At 44.1% G+C, this 21,789-nt stretch overlaps 1 protein-coding gene across 2 annotated transcripts in view; it reads left to right on the top strand.

Moving 5' to 3' along the window:
* Positions 1–21,789, top strand: part of FRAS1 (Fraser extracellular matrix complex subunit 1) — a 491,248-nt gene that overhangs the window by 354,782 nt on the left and 114,677 nt on the right. For both annotated transcript variants that reach the window (XM_051820195.3, XM_051820194.3), the window contains 5 exons: positions 4,429–4,607; positions 9,351–9,467; positions 16,311–16,425; positions 17,706–17,843; positions 20,913–20,945. In XM_051820195.3, the coding sequence (XP_051676155.3) occupies positions 4,429–4,607; positions 9,351–9,467; positions 16,311–16,425; positions 17,706–17,843; positions 20,913–20,945 (582 nt within the window). The remainder of the gene's footprint in view (positions 1–4,428; positions 4,608–9,350; positions 9,468–16,310; positions 16,426–17,705; positions 17,844–20,912; positions 20,946–21,789) is intronic.

Genomic DNA, 21,789 nt, shown 5'->3' with positions numbered 1-21,789 from the left:
ATATCAGGAGACACGTGCTGTCATCATATTTATTACTGGTGATGTTAACTTTGGTTGGAGTGGTGTCTGCCAGATTGCTCCCCTGTAAAGTTGTGATTTTGCATTTTTAAAAATACCCTGTTCTCATCATGCTTTCAACTACTGATTTTAAGCCAGATAATTTTAAGTCCTTTTCATCTCTAAAAATCTATGATTCTTTTGATGTACGCATTTTTCTGCCTTTACCTTGATCATTAACAACCAAAAAGTTAAGTCTCCAAATTTCTTAGAAATAGCCCAGTGTTCCATTAAGTATTAAACAGAACAATGCTGAATTAAATGGTTTTTATGCAGATAAAAGTTTGCCTTTTTTAGCTTGATAAATGCTGTATGGGCTTTATTGTGACCCTTTCCTGCTAGAACTCACTTAATTAACTTCTTCCTGTGAATATAATCTTCTGTGTACCCTGAGCTCCCTATTAGGAATAATCCAATTAAGTTGCCCTTAGGAATTATTCAAGAGTGAAACAGTGGTGGGAACTAGAAGCCCACTTAACACAAATTGACTTACATCCATCTATCCCGATGAGGTGGCTTTGTGGAGCCCTGGCTACAAGGCACTTGCTCATCACTTTAGAACATGCAGCTTGGGCTTTAGGATTTTTATGAACAATTGACCTTGGAGCAGAAACAAATGTGAATTGCTTGTATAGAATGTGCATCAAGGATCTAAGTTCAACTACTTGCAGACTCACTGCTGTTGCCAAATATAAGTTTAGACAAGTTGATTAATTATTGTACTCTTCGATATTTCACAGCTCTGAAAGTAAATTCAGTGAGATGGTTTTAATGAAGTAACTTCAGTATTATTTGAGGGAGAATCCAACTTTAACACATGGCCCCAACCCTCAACTACTTAGCCTCATTTAAGAAAGCATTGATAACAAATTATCCCAATCCCAAAGTAATCCATGGAGATTCAAATGAGATTCCAATTCTTAATAGCTGTGAAATCTTCTCTTCAAAATTCTTGGTTAAAATACAGACTCAGTATTAAGGAAATCCTAAATGGAGATAACTTTCTGGTTTGGAAACCTAGATTTTCAAATATGTAGAGTAACATCTCCTTGCAGTCATGTTACGATAAAAGCAGAGGTGAGACACTACACAAAGGGTTATCTCCCACTTCTCTGCAATGAACCCCACAAAATCCTGGTATTTCTCCTTTTCTACTCATGGCTTTATCACCTAGGCACCTACAGTCAACACATCCAGGACTGAGCTTTGTCTCACCTGCCGCCTGCTCATCTTTCTGTATTAAGCCTGTCAGTGGCATTCCGTCACCCAACCTAATGGGTGATTCTCCTTGAACCCTTCCCCTCTCACCTCTGCAATTGTATTGGTGAGGTGCCAGTGTGTGTGCATTTCCTCAGACATTCGAATGTGGTTATTTCTTCCCACTCTTGCCTCTATTGCCCTCACCCAGGTCTCCATCTCTCCTCTGGATTTTGTAGTAGCCTCTTAATTGGCCCAACTATCAACATAAACGTTAGCTACTGTTATTGCCATTTTTATAGAATGAAGTCCAGCCTCGTTAGTAAGACTTTCAAGCCTTATAGGCTTCTGTATTCTGGTCATGCATGTTACCTGTTGTAAATCAGTTCATGCCATTCACCAGCAGAAAATCTCATGGAGCCTCCTGGTTGTTTGTGAAGCTGACTTACAGGAGTAGGAACTGCATCTTGCTTATCTTTGAATACTTCTAGCCCTGAAGATCTTTGCACCAAAACTACCACCTGACCAATACTCAGTGACTATTTGAGTTGAAATTAGTGGAAATTACTCTTATCCTATATTAATCTATATAATATGAAAAGTAATTTTTATTGACAGATGGATTTATTTCATTAGGCCATGTTAGGAAAATTCTTCCTTACTTTTCTACTGTATAGCAGAATAACAAGGAAATCAGTATTTGAGGATTTTCTATCTTTCTATTCTCTGCATTTTTGTTGTGGAAATTGCCTTTCAGAATATTTTGCAACTGTACTCACACTCACACACAGTCTACATCCTGGGAAGCTGTGTCTAGTAAGAGCATGTTATGAACAGAATTTGAACCGTGAGAGATTCATAATAGAATTTTTGACTTGAGTACATATGAAAAATAATACAAGAAAGAAAGCTAGAATGAGTTGATTCTATACATGATTGTATGAATAAGAGTAGTGATGTTTCTCTCTCATTTCAGCATTTCGTTTCCATCCATGTTGTTAGGCTCATTTTAAACTTGAATTTAGTGCATATAAATATTAGAATGAGTGCTTGCTTTGAGACAGGGAACAAATTTCTTTGTGGTAATCAAAATGCACTATCAATTGCCAATTGTCTACAGTTTTAAAATCTGGATTTCCTCCTATAGAACATTTTAAAAATAGATACAATATAAACAGTCTGTGTATGTGTGTGTCTTCTATCCTTCTCATTACCAGACAAGTAGAGTGGCTTCTTTCAGATTTATTATGGGTGCATTTTCTTTCTTTAAGTAAAAAATGTTTAACAGACATAAAATTACATTTGTGAGTTACTATGTGATGTTTAGATGCATGTATACATTATGTATATCCAGTAACTAAGTCTGTCTCCTCAAAGGAAATTTAACATTTCTTTCTGGTGAAAATAGCCCATATCCTACCTTATAGGAGGTATCCTACCTTATAGGGCTTTTTTGAGAAAACATTTTTTATTTCATTTATATGAAAGGGAGGGACAGAGGGAGGAGGAGAGAGAGAGAGAGAATACATAAGAGTGCTTTCCCATCTGCTGGTTCACTCCCTAGATGGCCACAAAAGCGTGGGCTGACCCAGGCCGAAGCTGGGAGCTGAGAATGAAATTTGGGTCTCCCACGTGGGTGGCAGGGACCCACATACTTAAGCCATGACCTGCTGCCTCTCAGGGTGCACATTAGCAGGAAGCTTCGTTTGGGAGTGGAGCTGGGACTCAGACCCAGTCAATCCATTGGGGATGATGGCATTCTGAGTAGCATCTTTTTTTTTTTTTTTTCAGGCAGAGTGGACAGTGAGAGAGAGAGTCAGAGAGAAAGGTCTTCCTTTTGCCATTGGTTCACCCTCCAATGGCCGCTGCAGCCTGCGCGCTGCGGCCAGCACACCGCGCTGATCCGATGGCAGGAGCCAGGCGCCTCTCCTGGTCTCCCATGGGGTGCAGGGCCCAAGTACTTGGGCCATCCTCCACTGCACTCCCAGGCCACAGCAGGGAGCTGGACAGGAAGAGGGGCAACCAGGACAGAATCCGGCGCCCCGACCGGGACTAGAACCCGGGGTGCTGGCGCCGCAAGGCGGATGATTAGCCTAGCGAGCTGCGGCGCCGGCCTAAGATCTCATCCCTTTTATGGCCGAGTAGTATCCCATCATGTGTGCGTACCTCATTTTCTGTAGCAGATGGGCACAGGTTGTTTCCATTTCTTGACTATTGTGGGTAGTGCTGTGACAACCGTGGTGATCCAGCAAGTTTCCCTGGGATATGGACACTGTAGCCTTGTGGGGGAGGAGGGGGATTGCTGGATCCTGTGGATGTTCTCTTTTTAAATGGGGGGTGGGGGGCACCACACTTGTTTTCCACAATGACTACGATAATCTGCATTCTCACCAGCAGTGGGCAGCAGTGGGCAGCCTTTCCTTCCCACCCCCCAACACCCAATCCTTGCCAGCACTTGTTGGTTTTGCCTTTTCCCAAGAGCCAGTTCACTGGGGAGAGGTGATATCAGATTTTCAGATTCCCGACTCCCAGCCTGTGTCATTCTCATGCTACCAGTGAGGAGCAGAGTCTTAAGGAGTGCGATGCAGCAGGGAGGGATAGACCTGGGTTTAACACCACAGGAAGCACTGACCGTAGCGCCACGTCTGTCCTGTGTCTTCTAGTGTTAGCTCTTATCATTTAAATGGGGCAGAATTCTCCCAAGAATTTCATTGAATGTTCTTTTCTGGTTTTCCATTGTGTTTACATATGAACTCCTTGGTTGAAAAGCTCTCTGTTACCTAGGAAGTTATGGGTAGAAACGAATCTGTTCAGTGTCCAGTATCTGAGTGTGTATTTACCGTGTTCACTACGATGTGGGTTTTTAATGTAACTTTAATAAATACAAGTCAGTAACTTCAGAGGTGAATTGTCCTTGAATGACTTTTAGTTCATTGAGCAAAAAGACTGGCAGTTCTGTGTCTAAAGATGGATTCAGTGATTTTATTGAGTTCTGTGTTGATTTGCTTTTTCCTTAGATAAAAGTAAAGAAGTACATCATTACTTTTCAATGTTTTTTTTTTTTTTTTTTAAGAGTGTGTCTGGCAGGGGCAGTGAGCTAGGAAAGGAAGCTAAGAGCTCTTTTACTTCCGTGTCCCTGGGACCTGGGCTAACCATGGGCCTGTGCTTTCCTAGGGGATGTGGTCCTCCTGGTGAACATGCCTGCAGACAGCCCAGCTGAGACAGGGCAGCACCTACCCGATGGGAGGACAGCTACCCCCACCAGCACCTTCACCCAGCAAGACATCAACGAAGGCATAGTATGGTACAGGCATTCTGGAGCCCCAGGCCAGAGCGACTCCTTCCGCTTCCAGGTACCCCGTGCTTCCTCACTTTTTAGAGGGCCTATGGAAACTCCATCACCCTTAGTTATTGCTCAGCTTGGACACTTTTCTGCAATTGCCTGAAAAATCACGTTAGGTGGAAGACAAATGCGATTAGTGGCCTTGAGAGGTCGTCTTAATCTGTCAATTCAGATGCCTGGATGTCTCCACCAGCACAGGGGTTTCAGTGGTGGGGAACCTCCAGCCCGCAGGCTGTGTGAGGCCCCTGAAATCCTTTGGACTGGCCCTGCCAAGGCAACTGCAGCTGGGACACAAAATTTAATAAGTCTACAGCAGGCTAATTTTTAAGTTGATAATTGTGTATTGCCCATGAATGATGATAAGAGTATCCAAATGGTCCTTGGCAGAAAAGAGGTTCCCCACCAATAATGGTCTTCAGAAAAAATTCTTAAAAAATATCAGACTTGGAGAGAAAAAAATGTTTGAGTAGTGTTGTAGCATTTACCATTTTATGATAAGATTGTGGACCTACAGCCAAACTCAGTGGGTTTAGGTGTCAGTTCTGCTACATATAGGGTAGGAAACTTTGGACAAATCACTTGTTTAAAACCTTTATGCTTTCATGTCCTTATCTATGAAAAAGAACTATTGTCAGGACTTAGTGAATTAATACATATAAAGCATTTAAAATATTGCCTATCACACAGTAAGCACTGCATGAGCGTTTCTTATTACCACTTATACAAATTAATCAAATACCTGTCCACAAGGAGACCATCTACAAGTTAAAGAATAAGAAAGCATACTGGCTACTTTCTCTGGCCATTATTAAAATATAGTAAGAAATTAATAAGAGGCCGGCACCACGGCTTGATAGGCTAATCCTCCGCCTAGCAGTGCCGGCACACTGGGTTCTAGTCCCGGTCGGGGCACCGGATTCTGTCCTGGTTGCCCCTCTTCCAGGCCAGCTCTCTGCTGTGGCCAGGGAGTGCAGTGGAGGATGGCCCAAGTGCTTGGGCCCTGAACCCCATGGGAGACCAGGAGAAGCACCTGGCTTCTGCCTTAGGATCAGCGTGGTGCACCGGCCTCAGCACGCTGGCCACGGCGGCCATTGGAGGGTAAACCAACGGCAAAGGAAGACCTTTCTCTCTGTCTCTCTCTCTCACTCACTGTCCACTCTGCCTGTTAAGAAATTAATAAGAGGGTAAACAAAAAATCCACACCACATGGAATATTTTGAATGGCCTCCCAAACAATTGCTGGGTCTTAAAGGAAATCAAAATAGTGTACTATTAAGAAATATTGATGAGGAGGAAATAACATATCAGAAGTTAAATGATGTGCACAAAATTATGCTGAGACAAAAAGTGATGGCAGCTCTCATCAGCTCTCATCATTGAGCAAGAAAGCATAAAAATAAATGGGCCAAATATTTTAAGTCAAGAAACTACAGAACCACAAGGGAAACCTACAGACAACAAAAGGGAGGAATTAAAAGAGATCAGCATAGGAATTGATTAATTATACAATGCTAGAACTGGCAAATGATTACAAAATCTTATTTTATCCCAAGACCAATAAAATGAGACAAACCTCTGGCAGACATAATAATTTGGAAATAAAGAATTAAACAGAAATACACAGCAATAAGGAGTCAGGCATGAGAAAGAGCATGTAAGCATGGATACGGGCAAGAATTTGGTAAAGTGTCACAGAAAATATACATGTTCGTGGTGTCGGGTGTCACCTTGAAATCCAAGGCTTTTCTGATATGCAGGAATCCAGCTGGGGATAAACTAACCATGACAGCTCACCTTGTTAAAATTACCATCCACTCTGCTTCTGTTGGCTGCATGTACATCTGTGTTGCCTGACTAATGTATATTGTGCTAAAGATGTGCTTTTCCAGGGAGCACATTGAGATAAATTTGGAAACCATTAAAATGAGATGACACTGAGCATATTGAGTGTCCAATAAGTGGGCGAATGCTGCGTGCCCCTTGCCCGAGTTAACTTTCCATTTGCAGCACCTGGGAACAGCAGCAGTCATCAAAGACTGAGTGAGAATGAAGGCAAAGACCTCAATCAAAAGAAGGCAGCTCAGCCGACCACTGTCCTCAGATCTCCCCCCGCCTCACAGCGGTCAGGATACAGAACGCTCCCGACGTGAGCTTGTCCCTGCAAAATGACATTTGATTGCCTTTACAAATTGGTTACTAAGAAAGTGAAATGAAATAAATTAAAAAAAATAGTAAGAGTCGATGCTTTTTTTTTTTTTTTTAAGCAAATTCACCAGAGTTTAAGACTCTTACTTGACAAGTGCTTCCCTTTGAAGAGTCTTTACAAATTTTACTTGAAATGGATCTGGAACTCCTATTTCAATTGCTTTCAAGGTGTGTGGGATGTTCTTTAGAATATCCTCCACAGCGACCCTAAATCATCCTTTGGGAGGGGATTTGAAAAGATAGCAACATAGCCAGGAGTCCTTCAGAATCAGGTCAGCTAGAAGAAAAAGGGGTGATTATTTTTGGTTAAAACGGGGAGTAATTATGAAATAGTGACCTCAGATTCCTTATGTGATTTGCGAACTCCCTCTGAAGGTATTCCAGGAAGTGCCTTCTGAACACTGACAGCATTTTTATTGCAAGTATGAAACAATTTTCTGGAAATAAGATTTCCTGGACATAGACGTCTTGGTGTGTTAATTCTTAAAGTCTCATTGTTTGCTAGATTTACCCCATATTTCGATGTGAAATGCACACTGTAGTTATGTGCTAAATAAACGGTTAACGATTTTCCCTGTTCATCACTGTGGGCTCCCTAAAGGATTTTAAACCAAAAATATATACTCTTCTAATGATTCTTTCTTTTCTTCTCTCTTTTTTTTTTCTTTAAAGCAGGAAATACAATATAATGAGTTGCATGGATTTAATTCCATCTTAATGTTGATGTGCTGTCATGAGCCATCAATGCTTCCCATCTGTTACTTTGCATGTAAGACTTGGGATTTATGTAACGTGAGTGCCATTTAAAAATAGAGACAGAAGAGAGAAAGGAAAGCATGCACGTTGGCAGTCGCTGTTGGTGTGGGAAAGAACCCTGGTATTCGCATTACATTCACGCAGCCTCAGGGGATGGGGTTTGGCAGACTCCAATGTATTTCACTCCTTACAGGGAAGTCTGACTGATTCACCTGCCCTGTAATATGCCCCCATTTCAACACCTGCTCAGTGCTCTGTTCCCATTCTTCAAGAAATAGGAGAACACATTTCTCTCTCTCTTCTGATTCCCTAAAGCTGCCAAAGTGAGTCATCTTGGTCAGTGCAAAGATCATGAACTTGGTGAACCTGATTGTTAAACTATTCCCACTTCCTGGCTTTGACACTTTGATGCATTACTTAATATGAGGGTGCTTCAAAAAGTTGGTGGAAAAATGGAGTTAAAGATAAGTTAAGGTAGTCTCTGACAAGTAGCTACCAGAGGGCAGTGTCTCTACTAGATTTTCAGTGGATTATAGCCATGGTTATTTATAGCAACACTAGAAGATGTCTCCTTGAAAACATGTAGAGATTCTGGAATGTGATTCCCGGCATCTGATGTGATCCAGATAAAGACAAAGACAGATTTTCTGTAACTTAGGAAGACGCTGGGAAAGAGCTGCCCTCCCTGCCTTTTCCTAAAGAGTCGTAGAAGCCCACACCCTGTCACATGGAGTTAGTGCAACTCCACTACACGGCTTAGCACTTCTTGCAATAAGAACAAGGCGAAGCAAAGAATGGGGCGAAGAAGAGCTTAAGGGAGCAGCTCAGTAACTGAGAGGAACAGAGAAGCTGCAGAGGAAGAGCTTCATTTTCCAGCATTTTTTTGAAGCAGGAAAAAGTTGATTTTATGGCCAGTGCCTTAATTGTAATGTTATCAACCTTGTCTTGCAAAGATGAGGCTAAGATCTGAATTTATCGTGTAGGTGAAGACGTCTGTGCTTGGTGAAGATGAAGGCAATGGAATAAAAATCCTTTGTTATATGCTCATAAGAAGACATTTTAATGAGGCCATCAAAAATTTTATTTTCAAGAATGTTGAATAATATAGCAAAATATCTTAGGATTGTGTTGTGAAAAAATGCAATATGCATTTGAATATAACTTTGATATATCTGCATAGAAAAAAGATGAAGCTGAATTACATCAATATATTAATAATTACTATAAGTAATGAAATTCTAGATGCTTTTTTTATTCGAAAGACAGAATTACAGAGGCAGAGGCCTTCCATCTGCTGGTTGACTCCCCAAAATGGCCTCAACAGCCGTGCCTGGGCCAGGCTGAAGCCAGGAATCAGTATCTTCCTCCAGGTCTCCCTTGTGGGTACAGAGGCCCAAACAGTTGGGTCACCTTCCACTGCTTTCCCAGGTGCATTGGCAGGAGGCTGGACCAGAAGTGGAGCAGCCGGGACTCAACTCAAACCAGTGCCCATTTGCCATGCTGGTGCCTTAGGCGGTGGCTCAACCACCTATGCCGCAGCATCGGCCCCTAGATGATTTTTTATTTCTGATTTATATTTACCTAAATTTTCAGAGTTGCCTAAAATGATTATGTATGTTTTTTACAGTCAGTAAAAGAGTAATAGTAAAATGTGAAGAGAAGAATGAAATCATAGTGCAGGAGCATCCAGGACCCAAAGCAGAGCCTTTGGGGCAGTGGGGGACTACACATGCACACACAAGCCCTGCCTGAGAGGACATGAGGGACTCAGCAGTGTGACTTGTCTTTCCAGGTGTCCAGGGCTACAGACGCGCAGGCCCACTTGGAGAGCCGCACGTTCAACATCGCGATCTTGCCGCAGACGCCGGAAGCACCCCGCCTCTCTGTGGGGAGGTCTCTCCATATGACAGTGAGTTGGGTGGGGCAAGCACTGTGCGCCCAGATGCAATGTCCTGATTGGGTATGCGGTGAGAGCTTTGCCCCCGTCACAGCCTCTGGGGCTGTCAACACCAACCCTGGGAACACGTTTCTCACGGAGCTGGAAAAGAAACGAATTCCATCTTGACCCTCCAGCTTTTGTCAATGGTGCAAACAGTTTTCAGGGCTTTTTCTTGAGTCCTTGGATGAAATCTGAGGCCCTTGTCGGCAACACCATTTGGTTAAAGTTGGTCAGCTAAGGACAGCGCCACCTAGCTGGGAAACAGGGGTTCCGTGTTTTTAGACGCTCTGGTGAAAATTTCCTTTCTACTATAAAAGCTTCCTGGAGAAACTGATGCTGGATCCTGAGAGATAAGCAACAATTATCTAAATAAAAATTGGGGGCAGGTTAGGAGGAATGCATACATGATGGCAGAGGGTGCTTCCGTAGGCAGAAAAAGTAAGCTAAAGACTGAGAAGTGAGAGAGACGAGGACCCTGCAAACAGTTTAATCGAACCAGAGCAAGTGAGAAAGGCAGGGATGGCATAGCAGGGCTGTGAAGGTCATGGCACTGGATCACAGAAGGCCTTGTATGCTGTATGGGCAGGAGTGCAGCATGTGGAAAGATCTGAAGAAAGATGACAACTAAATTAGCCCACAAAGCTCGGTTGAGACAATTAGCAACTCCACCGTCACCCTGTGTCTGGGGTGGTGGAATGCCAGAACGCCCCTTCCAGACATAGCCACAAGCAGGCAAGACCTTGTAAATTAATTATTGTGGGTCTACATTTTAGCTAGCACCCACATAATTATACTCCAAAGCAGTGCATCAGCCTTGAGCCACAACAAAGAGAATAATGATAGTTTCAGAAATTATGGGTCTGGGGCATGACAGAGACATAAAGGGGAAAATAGAAAGTTTTTAATGAATAGCTGGTATTGGTATTTCCACCATAAACCGTAATTTAAAGAAATCATAATTCAGCAGCACTATAAAGTCTATAATTCATCATTCTGACTGGAGGAACTTGCATCAGAATTTTCTCTAAACTGTAAAGAAAAATGTGCATGCACATCTCCTGCCAAATGCTAATGCAGTGTTATTTTGAGTTGAGAGGGGAAAAGTATGGGCCTGGAGCCATGAAGACAGTGCCATTCCCTCTGTTTCTATGGCCCTCTGAAGCCTGACCTGAAGTTGCCTAACCTTTTAGCTTGTGTGTTTGCAGATCAAGTCTGCCCAGTTCAAACTTAGGATATCTCAAAGGTTAGTTTATGGTAAAATGTGATTGATTTGCCTACATGTTACTTTAGGCATTCACAGTTTGTATTTCTTTTGACATTAATTAGCGCCATGACTGTAGGCCATTCTTACGATCTTTGACAAGAACACATTCTCAATTCAGTGATTTTTGACTCATGTAAGTGTACAAGTTTTATACATTTAGTAACTACATTATGAATACATTTGGGAATAAGTATACATATTCATCTATGGGTTTAAAGGTGGGGATCTACTTCTCCAGTCATGCATTTAGTCCCTAATTTATGCCAAGAGCTGTATGGGACATTGGAAGTTCAGTGACCATGAAACACAGGCTCTATTCTCAAGGAACTTTCAGGCTAGGAGACAAGCACATCAGTAAGCCACGATAACCCAATGGTAAGTGCATGACAGAGCAATGACATGGAAGATGTGGGAGGGCCCCTAAACTGGCAGGGCATGGAGAGAACCATGGATGGCTTCATCTGGGTCTGGGCTGGTTGAGTTTGCATTAACTTGGCATTAACTTGAGTTCTCAAACTTAAGCCTGCATTAGAGTCACCTGTAGAGTTTCTTGAACCACAGATTCCCAGAATCTACCTCAGAGTTTTCTAACCCAATAGCCCTGATGTTGTAGGGCCAAGAGTATGCCTTTTGAACAAGTTCCCGGGTGGTGCTGTCTGCTGCTGCTCAGCTCACCACACTTAGAAAACCATGCCACAAATGAAAAAAACAGGGGACAATGCATTCCTGGCAGAAGGAGCAGCAAATGAGAAAGACGGAGACCTGGGCGAATATGACGTGTTTGACAAATTGCAGGTGGTTCAGTTGGCTAGAGTGGGAATCCCTAGGTGAAAACCCAACAGGGAGTGAGAGTGAAATCCCGGAGGATGTCTAAGAGAAGAGGAATGTGTTTCCGTTTTGTCCTGAAAAGCGACTGGGTCTAGTAGGATGTTGAAGAATTTGTAGCAGAGAAGTGCTGGGTCGGATTTTTAATGCTCGTAGGAAGACCACTCTGGCATCAGGGTACAGAACATCCCAATGGAGAGACACATAGGCCATTGCAGTTGTCTGGGAAAGCTAGTGACACAAACTCTGTACAGTGACAATAAGGATTAAGAGGATGTTTTTTAACTGTTTAAAATGTGTATATTTTATGTGTTTGAAGAGAGAGAGAAGTCTGTTGGTTCACTCCCAAAATACCTGTAATAGCCCAGGCTGGGCCAGGTTGAAGCCAGGATCTAGGAGCTCGATCCAGGTTTCCCACATGGGTGGCAAGGACCGAGCTACTTGAGCCATCATCTGCTGCCTTCCAGGGTGCTTATGAGCAGAAAGCTGGAATTGGGAGCGGGGCTGGAATTCAAACCTAGGCACACTCATATGGGATGATGCTATCCCATGTGGCATCTTAACCATTGCTGCCAAATACCCATCCAAAGTTAGGGAGATCTTGAAGAAAGATTTTTCACACTCTCACTCACTGTAGCATTATTCACAATGACCAAAGAAGTAGAAGCAATCTATATGTCCTTTGACTGATAAATAGGTAAATAAATACACAGGCAAGACTATTGCTCAGCCTTAAAAAAGGAGAGATGGCACAGAGCTAAAGTCTGAGGACATCATGCTAAGTGAAAAGCCAGTCATGAAAGGACAAAGACTCCCCACATAAGTAAAGCATCTAAAGGAGTCAGATTTTTAGCAAAGAAAGCAGACTGGTAGTTTCCAGATGTGGGCTTGGCAGTGGGAGAGGCAGAACAGGGGAGTTGTTCAGTGGGTATGCAGTTTGTTGTACAAGATGGGAAATGTTCTCGAGATCTGTTGTACAACAATACAATTAACACTCTGGTATTGTTCATTTAAACATCATTAAGGTGGTGAGAGAAAGGAAGAGAGTAGATAGATATATCTGGAGACACTGGCCAATTCAATAGGGGAGGCATTTGAAACACCCCAGTTTCCTTTCTTTTTTATTTATTTTCATTTTTTATTTGAAAGGCAGAGAGAGAGAGAGACTGACTGACAGAGAACTTCCATCCACTATTTCACTCTCCAAGTGGCTGCAACAGCTAGGGTTGGGCCAGACTGAAGTCAGCAGCCCAGAACTCCATCTAAGTTTCCCAAGGGGGTGGCAGGGATCCAAGCACTTGGGCCATCACCTGTTGCCTCCCAGGATGTATATTAACAGGAAGCTGCATTAGAATCAAAGTAGCCAGGACTCAAACTAGGCATTGTAGCATGAGATGGGGCATCCCAAATGATGACTTAAATCCTGTGCCAAATCCCCACACTCCCCACCCCAATTTAAAATAATTTTTTTTTCAAGAAACCCAGAGAAAGGGAGCTCTCATTCACTGTTTCATTCCTCAAATGCCCACAATGACCAATACTGGGGCAGGCCAGATCCACAAGCCGGGTACTCATTCTAGGTCTCCCATGTGAGTAGCAGAAACCCAATTACTTGAGCCATCACCTGCTGCCTCCCCGGATCTTCATTAGCAAGAAGTTGTAATTGGGAGCCAGAGCCAGATCACAGAGCACTGATGTGGAGCACAGGCATCCCAGCTAGCGCCAAAATTGCTTGGCCAAATGCCTGCCCCATCACCCCAGTTTCTTAGTATACAGAGGTGTCACTCATTGTGATCAGAAATGAGTGTACTTCAAAAGTTCATGGAAAATGGAATTACAAGGGAAGTTTATTTTGATGCTAAAAATTTTGAAGTCTATGCCTAAAAGGGATTTCCAAAAAGTCCATAGAAAATGCATAAAAATCATACATGCATTACAAAATACTTTTGTATCAAGATAAACACGCATTGTAGGGGAAGATTTCAAATGTACTTTATTTCTTCAACAATGCTGTGTTTTAATACAATGTTTTTATTTGGCATCATCGAGGAGTAGGTTTTGAAACAATTCCCTCTTCCTCCAAGCTGGGGCACTTACTGGAGTCTCTCTTCCTTTGAGGTGACTCTGCCAACAGCACACGGGTTCCATTCGATTCCAGGGTTTGTGGCTGTATGTGTCCACACATTACACACAACACAGCTCCACTAACCGACACAGCAGTACCCCGTTTGTCATGAAAATCAGGTGTACATTTCTGTGGCTCTGTCTTCCATTGCTTGCTGAATGCCTTAAAGTTGGACTCAGTGTGTTTTGGGCCAAGAGGGGCTTTGCCAATCTGAAGCCAGCGCTGCCGCCACCTCAGAGGCTGACAGGTGGGAGTTGGCTTAGGTACCCTGCAGAGAGCCCTAAAGGACACAATGGCTTTCCGCTGGGTCCTTCAGCACACTACACTTATCTTTTAATTGCCCTTTTCTGTGAACTTTTGGAAGTCCCCATTTATAAGGGGACTTGAGGAAGCAGGCCTGCTTGGGTTTGGTATGGGCTGTGCTGGAGCAGAATGAGAATGAGAATGAGGCAGTGGATTCACAGGTGTGATGAGTGTGGTGGGGGCCAGGGGAGAGGCAGGTCCTGCAGGGTCTCATACAACCCTGGGAGAACTGGCTTTTATGCTGAGTAAAACGAGAAGCCATTGCAGGGGACTGGCAGAGCTCTCATACCCTTCCTAAAGGAATCGTGCTGGCTGCTGGCTGAGATAGACTCTATGGGAGGTGAGAGAGCCAGAGGGAGGCCCTGAGCCGTCCACAGGAGAGAACCCTGCTGGGAGGGCAGGGGGGGGCAGCACTGCTGCATTCTGGATGGAGTTGGAGGTAACGTGGCCGTTATGAAAACCATTATTCTGTGATCTTTTTTTGGTTGATACGTAAGATATGAAAAAGCATCTTCTGCCATGATTCCTATGAAGTTTAATCTCTCATTTCTTACTTTGTTTTCTTGTGAAGTAGTGGACATTCAAAATCGCCAATATGAAAATTGGTTATACTTTAATGTATTTCAAGCTTGAGATTGATTTCTTCAAAGTCAAGTCCTTACTGCCTCTTCTGCTCTCTATCTCTAGTAGTACAGAGATAGCATCAATAAGTTACAAGATAGGGTATCTTTGGTTTTGACTGGAACATACTTCTCTTTTCCATACTCCTATGTCCATGATCACGCTCTCTTCTATCACTTTGTTGATTTAAGGACATCAGAAATCTCTCATGGTACTCGGAGAGTTTTTAGTGATTTCGATGGTTTGGAGAGTAGAAGGTGACGAGCAGCACTGAGCGTTGCACTGCCCCTGTACTGCGCTGTCCACGTGTCATTGACCACACATGGCACACATGGATGGGCTGTAAACGCCTGACAGTGCGTACAGTTAAATTTGTTGCCTTGTTTTATTGCAGCTGAGAGACCAGCTGCTCTTCATAATTCTCATTTTCCGTGCTCGTTACATTCCAGACCTGAGCATGGGCCTGAAATACGACTCGTTCCTAGAGGAGGATTGTCCTAACCTGCAAATGCTGCCTCTCCCCGGGACAAGTATGCCTTGGGGACAATTCAAAGCAACTACAACCTTCAATCTTTTCATGGTTAAAGGGAAGAACACCACACCCTCCTCCCGAGAACAGGACTGAGTGCTGCTTAATCCTTCCCTAAGCGGGGAATTCCTTCTGAGAGAAGCAGGGCTGCATGTCAACTCGAAGCCACCTCCAGGGCTCAGTTAGAAGAGCTGCTTTGTGACATCATGAAGGCTCCGGGCAAAAAGCCCAGGTTCAGGGCAGTTTTCCCTTTTCTCCTCTCCACACTGTTTTTACTCCTGTCCCCAACCCACTGTCCAACATGCATACGGATGGATTCTGAATCTCTTTGTTTCTCTGTTACTGAGTTGCGGGTGTGCACAGGTGAATGGATGGTCAAAGCAGCAAGCTCATTGACCCTCTGATTAATGTTGCTTGACTGATTAATTGAGTCCTGAAAGCTACGGGGGAAAGCCACATCTAGTTCTTAGCAACAGTAGAATGAGGGCAATGAAATACTAGGGATTTTTATACGTTTTTTTGCGGTGGGGGGGGGGGGATCTTTATATGTTTTAACACTCTTAAACCCCTGAATGCAAACGATGAGCTTCTCTTGGTGTTTGAAGTGGGCTCATCGTTAGCCCTTGGAAACCAGAAGGCATCATAGTTCCTTTAGGAAAGCACGGAGCTGGGTTCTGCTCTGCAGAACTACCTCGGGCCAAGACTTAAATCTCTAGCTGGATCCTCATGCATCTTTGCCGAATTCTTCCTTAGCTATTTGAGCTACAGGAGCAAAGACGTGAACCAGTGTGGGTAGTGATGCCTCATTTTCAAACGTGCTTTGCTGCAGATTCCTCCTAGGGAAAAAGTAATCCTGTTGGGACCCCCATGGCATGCATGGGGAAGGGGAGGGAAACATCACGGTGCAAGGAAACCTGACAAGGGCTCCATACACCTGACAGATTCTTGAGGCTGAGACAGATCTTCAGTGCAAGAGACAGGACAGGGTCCTTCTTTTAAGGTTTTGAGAAAGTCTTTCTAATTGTGACTGATTTCTAAGCCCAGGGAGAATTTGGTTTTGTTTTCTTAATATAGGACTTGTGTTTGCTTCTGAGCTTTGTTTTTAAGGCACTGTTTTCTATTTCTTTCATCTTAAATTTTGTTCAGGCACGGGAAGATGGCCTGACCGTCATCCAGCCTCATTCCCTCTCCTTTGTTAACTCCGAAAAGCCAAGTGGGAAGATTGTATATAACATTACCCTCCCTCTGCCCCCAAATCAAGGTAAGATGTACCCTCTATCATCTCTCTAGTTGTTGACAAGTGTGGAAAACCCTGGGGTTTTGTCTGCTTGTATGCAAGGAGATGCTTGTGGAAGTTTCAAGGAGAAACAATGAATCATACCCCCATCGAATCTGTCCTCTGGATTACAGCTAACTGGGAGAGAGTGAGGCACTATGGTCAGACAGATGGAAGTGGATCTGTGAGCCTTGGTGTTGACAGCTGTACTGGAGAGCATAGTGTCACTGGATTGAGCTCTGGACACTCACTGCTCTGTAGGGTCTCTAGGGGCAGAGCCTGCCCTGATGAGGTTTTGAGGAGGCAAGACCAGGACAAGCATGTGGTTAACGCAAGGTCTTCCCTAGAGCCCAAAGGAGGCTGAGCCACATGTATTGAGTTCCTCTCCTGATCAGATGATAAGGCACTCCTCTTCCCCTAGGGGAACAAGGCAGTGTAGAACTCTGGGCTGAGGATAGCTGGGTCTCATGGTCAGTTCCCAGCCACTAGATTGCTTCACTCTGGGCTTAACTAGTCAGCCTGTGGCCAGCAGAGGTGTTGCTGCCCTTCGTGGGAAGATCAGCTTCTATTAATACTGCTCTGTTTCCACTGCTGAGACTGTCTCCCAAGCCCTAGATGTGGAGCTCGCCTATGATCAAATTCCCAAGGAGAAGGAAAAGTCTGAGACATAAATTGCAACCCCTTTGATAAAGCCCAAGGAAACTGAACATCTAAAAGTTATCCCTCCCTGTGCACCTGCAGAACTTTGAAATGATGGGCAATTCTGCAGCCCCCCAGAGCATTTCTCACAAGCAAAGTGACCCTCACAAATGCAGTTCTTAGAATAATCAAGATCCATGTGGCCGTCGTCAAAGACGACCTCAGAGTCTAAAGAGTTTCTGAAGGAAAGAGGGCGAATTGAGAAAACTCTCTTTGTGGCTTCAGTAGAAGACAAGTCTGTGCCAGTTTCTCAGGGACCCTGGCTGTTGAATTGAAACTCAGTGAGAGACTCTCATAATCATCTGGGAAAAAAATCTTGTCTAAGGCACATTAGGGGCAGTGGTTAGTACCTTACTGTGGTTTATATTCAGTGCACCCTAATCAGTTGTCTGTGGGTTTCCCTCCTCTTAAATAACTAGAGAGTAGTCTACCAAGAACAGGCCGAGGTCATTTGCTCTTAAAGGATGAAAGACGTCCCCCGCCCCAACACCAGCAGCAACAGCAGGAGAGGGGCGTGCCGTGGCTCAGGTTACTGGTGACACTCATGCCAGCCTCTTCCCCTGCAGGACTCATCGTGCACCGGGACCAGCCTCAGGTTCCCATCCGGTATTTCACGCAGGAAGATATTAACCTGGGCAAAATCCTGTACCGTCCTCCCGCTGCAGCCCCGCACCTGCAGGAGATCATGGCCTTCTCCTTCGCTGGTAATGCTCTATCCTCTGCCTGGAGACGCTGGTAACAGATGCCCCCTAACTTTTCCCACGGTCTTATGGACAGTTTGATGATACTGCCTTGCAGCTCTTTTAAATCGCGTTGAGACCTGTTGGCTTAGTATGTAGCATGATGTCAAGTGTGTAGTGTGGGCTCAGTTCTGTTCTGTTCATTTATTCATGCATGGATGGAGGCATACTTCCAGTAAGTCTGGATTTTCTGCTGGCTGTGTGTCACTGATTGAGCTGTTGGAGTTAAAACAGTGAGCAAAAGGAGGCACGGATCTGCTCTTAGCAAGTTTGGGGATCTAGAGAGGAACAGTATTTGATAAATAATTCCAGTAGTAAGAGTTTAACTGCAGATTTGAGATAAGAGCTCTGGAAAGGAGAAAGAATGTTCAGAATGGCACTAAACCAAACAAGACTGATCGTGAGTGGGGGCTGCCCCAGGAAAGTGTTGGCAGTGGAGGAGAGGGTGGAAACCAATGAGGTCAAGTACACATCTCGAGGTGGTCAGAGAGCATTCCTGAAAGAAGTCCATGGGTCCATGACCAAAGGCCATGGGAAAGAAGGAATATGGCCTTCTGAGAGTTTAAAAACATCTGAGCGTGCAGTATTGAGGGTCAAGCATAGTTAGGGATGAGCCTGGTGGGAGAGAGAGGCCAGAGGAAGCCATTAAGGATTTCTGCTTTCTTTTTCTTTTTGTAAGATTTATGTATTTGAAAGGCAGAGTTAGAAGAGATTAGGAGAGACAAAGGGAGAGGTCTTCCATCTGCTACATACAACAGGCAGAGCTGGGCCAAGCTAAAGCCGAGAGTCAAGAGCTTCTTCCAGGTCTCCCACATGGGTGCAGGGACCCAAGCATTTGGCCCATCTTCTGCTGCTTTCCTGGGTGCATTATCAGAGAGCTGGCTTGGAAGTGGAGTAGCTGGGACTATAACCGGCACCCATATGGGATACCAGCCATTGCAGGTGGTGGCTTAACCTGCTACTCTGTCGCTCACTCCGCAGGCTTGTGGAGGAGTGGCAACGGATTTGCTGTTGTCTCTTTCCCTGGTCCTCCCCGGATTAGCTGCCAGCCCCCCCGCCTCCGTGGAGGGGCGGCCCCCCCGCCGCTTCCCCCGCTTCTGCGGAGGAGCAGCACACCAACCGCCGGCTCTCTCAGGGGTTCCTCAGATGTTCCTCCCGCATGTTGTCTCTCTCCTCCTTTATAGTCCTTTTCCACCAATCCCAACTCTGCTGGCATTCTCTCCCCATGCACTGAGCACGCTGCTCTCCTCCAATCAGGGGCAGGATCAGCTCCTGCAGCTTGTTAGTCGAATTGGTGAGGCAGCTGTGTGGAAGTTGTTTACTCCCTCTCAGCGCCACATGGTGGGAGATCAGATGCATAGAGTTAGTCTTAATAATCTCAGTGGTCTAGTCCAGTCTCGGTAGTTTCAGTACTTATTAGCCCACAGTCTCAGTACTTATTTGTCTCCCGGGCACCGGGTCCTGCCATGTTACGGGAAACGGGCCCTGCTCCCCACACTACTCTGCAAAGCCAGCCCCAGGATTTGTGTTTTCATCCCCAGAACAAGAGGAGTCCAGCTGAGGAAGCTATGTAAGCTAGCATTTCATAAGGAACTCTGCAGTGATGTCAGTGGCCTTGGGGGTGTGGGTTGGAGGAGTCCAATAAGGAAGACCCTATAGTACCTCAGGACATGTGTCATGGAGGGATGGAAAATGCACATGAAAACCATGATTTAATGGAAGACAGCCTTTTAGAGGAAGACTGAACAGAAGAACAATACCTTATCATTAAAGCTCCCGTGAACCCTTCTGCCAAGCCAGGAAGGCCTTCTTTCTTTATCTCTTCCCTTAATGCTACAACCAAAGCTCTGAAGAGAGAGCAGGGTTTTGAGCTCCTACCCCTAACTATTTTCTATGCCTTCAAAAATCCTAGAGCTTGTTTCTTTATGATCTTGGACATACCATATAACATGAATGTACGGTATTATTTTTATACAGAAGAACTTCATAAAGATTTTTGGAAAAGTGATCTGAAAAGATAAGTTTACTTCAGTGAAAGAATTTGAAAAACCTGCATTTTGTTCTAAAACATATTTTCCATGAACTTTTTGAAGAATCCTGTATATGAGATTTCAATTTTTTTTTGCACCAAAGTAAACTTACCATTTAATTCCACTTTCCACAAACTTTTTGAAATATCTTTATGTGATGTTTGTTCACACAGAACATTTGGACATTTCTTATGGTAATTTGGACATGCATTAAATAATGTAAAGTTCTTTTCGGATTATGGTAAATTATGAAACGATATTTGCTTTTATGTAACATAAGGACAATTGTCCAGAAAATGGTTAACTTCTTGATTAGATTGAAAATCTCTCAGGGCAAGAATACGCCTCTTCTCTACAGAGTGCCCCCAATGTTTAGTAACTGGGTTAATAGCCCACAGAAATGTTCATGGTTCTCTAAGCTCTACTTTACAAGAAACTCAGGATATCTTGGGATTAGAGAGAAAGAAAGCATGTCAGCCATGGTTGAAGTCATTTCCTTCCAAACCTTACTCGCCTGAGTTCTCAGAGCCTCTTTGGAGAGAGAATCCTGTCGTTTGTAAGCTGTGGGATAAATGCCATGAGATAAATCTCTCCCACAGTAACAGTGTGTAAATCAATGTCCCCAGCATCACTCAAGTCTACAATGGAATTGACCCACCTGAGAGCCCTGTCACTGATATACAGCATCACCCACAATCACCGATTTGTAGGATTTTATGTACTGATAAAATGGGATCAGAATGAATGCATTATAAATCATTCCAGCTGCTATGATATAAATTTTTTCCACTGTGTGCTTCTCTTTGCAACTTAAAAATTAATGCTGGTGCCATTAAATTCAACATAACATTAGCAAATGATCTGGTGATCTTTCCTTAAGCCAGAATAATTTAGAGTAAAATATTCTTTACTTTCCTAACCTCTGACCCATATTTCCGGTCTGTCTTATCTATCTCTGACTCCAACATATTTAATATACTGATTTTCTCTCTTGCTCTTTCAGGTCTGCCAGAGTCAGTAAAGTTTCATTTCACAGGTAAAGTCTTTAATATCAACCTTATTAGAAAATGGAATTTTCCCCTGTATCAGTCCTTTCTTTCTGTGTGCCTTGCTGTTGGAGAGAAAAGTGCATGTCAGAGTGTGAGCTGGGAAGCTTCTTGCAAAGACCTCAGCATCCTAGGTGTAGCTCACAGGGCAGTAGAAGCTGTCAGCAAAGCGGAGGCATGTTTGGTGTCTATGTGTGAACACTCTGGGGAGAAGCTTTCTTGTCAGGGTAGAGTGAGGATGCTTGACCATAATTAGCGTCCTCACAGAGGTGTATAGATAGGACTGACTACTGCATTATAATCAACCAGCCCTATGTCCTGCTACATATCCTATAGGAAAAAAGCAGTAGTGGGACAGAAAATTGACTCCATCAAACTCCCAGCCCTTTCTTCTTTCTGAGAATTAAAAATCACACTTGAATCAACAGTAAGTTCCAGAATGGTGCCAACTGTTGATCTCAGCCCTTTTGATCTCGGCTCATTTCTAGTAAGAGTCCACTACAAAATTCATAGAATCAGCAATAATGTATAATAACTTTTTTTTTTTGACAGGCAGAGTGGACAGTGAGAGAGACAGAGAGAAAGGTCTTCCTTTGCCATTGGTTCACCCTCCAATGGCCGCCACGGCCGGCGTGCTGCGGCCGGCGCACTGCACTGATCGGAAAGCAGGAGCCAGGTGCTTCTCCTGGTCTCCCATGGGGTGCAGGGCCCAAGCACTTGGGCCATCCTCCACTGCCTTCCCTGGCCACAGCAGAGAGCTGGGCTGGAAGAGGGGCAACTGGGACAGGATCCGGCGCCCTGACCGGGACTAGAACTCGGTGTGCCGGCGCCGCA

The sequence above is a fragment of the Oryctolagus cuniculus genome, chromosome 8 (assembly GCF_051225735.1).
Source record: "Oryctolagus cuniculus isolate XC-2025 breed Fujian yellow rabbit chromosome 8, ASM5122573v1, whole genome shotgun sequence".
NCBI lineage: Eukaryota > Metazoa > Chordata > Mammalia > Lagomorpha > Leporidae > Oryctolagus > Oryctolagus cuniculus.
The sequence above is the reverse complement of the archived record's forward strand: the minus strand, read 5'-3'. Positions and strand labels throughout refer to the sequence as shown.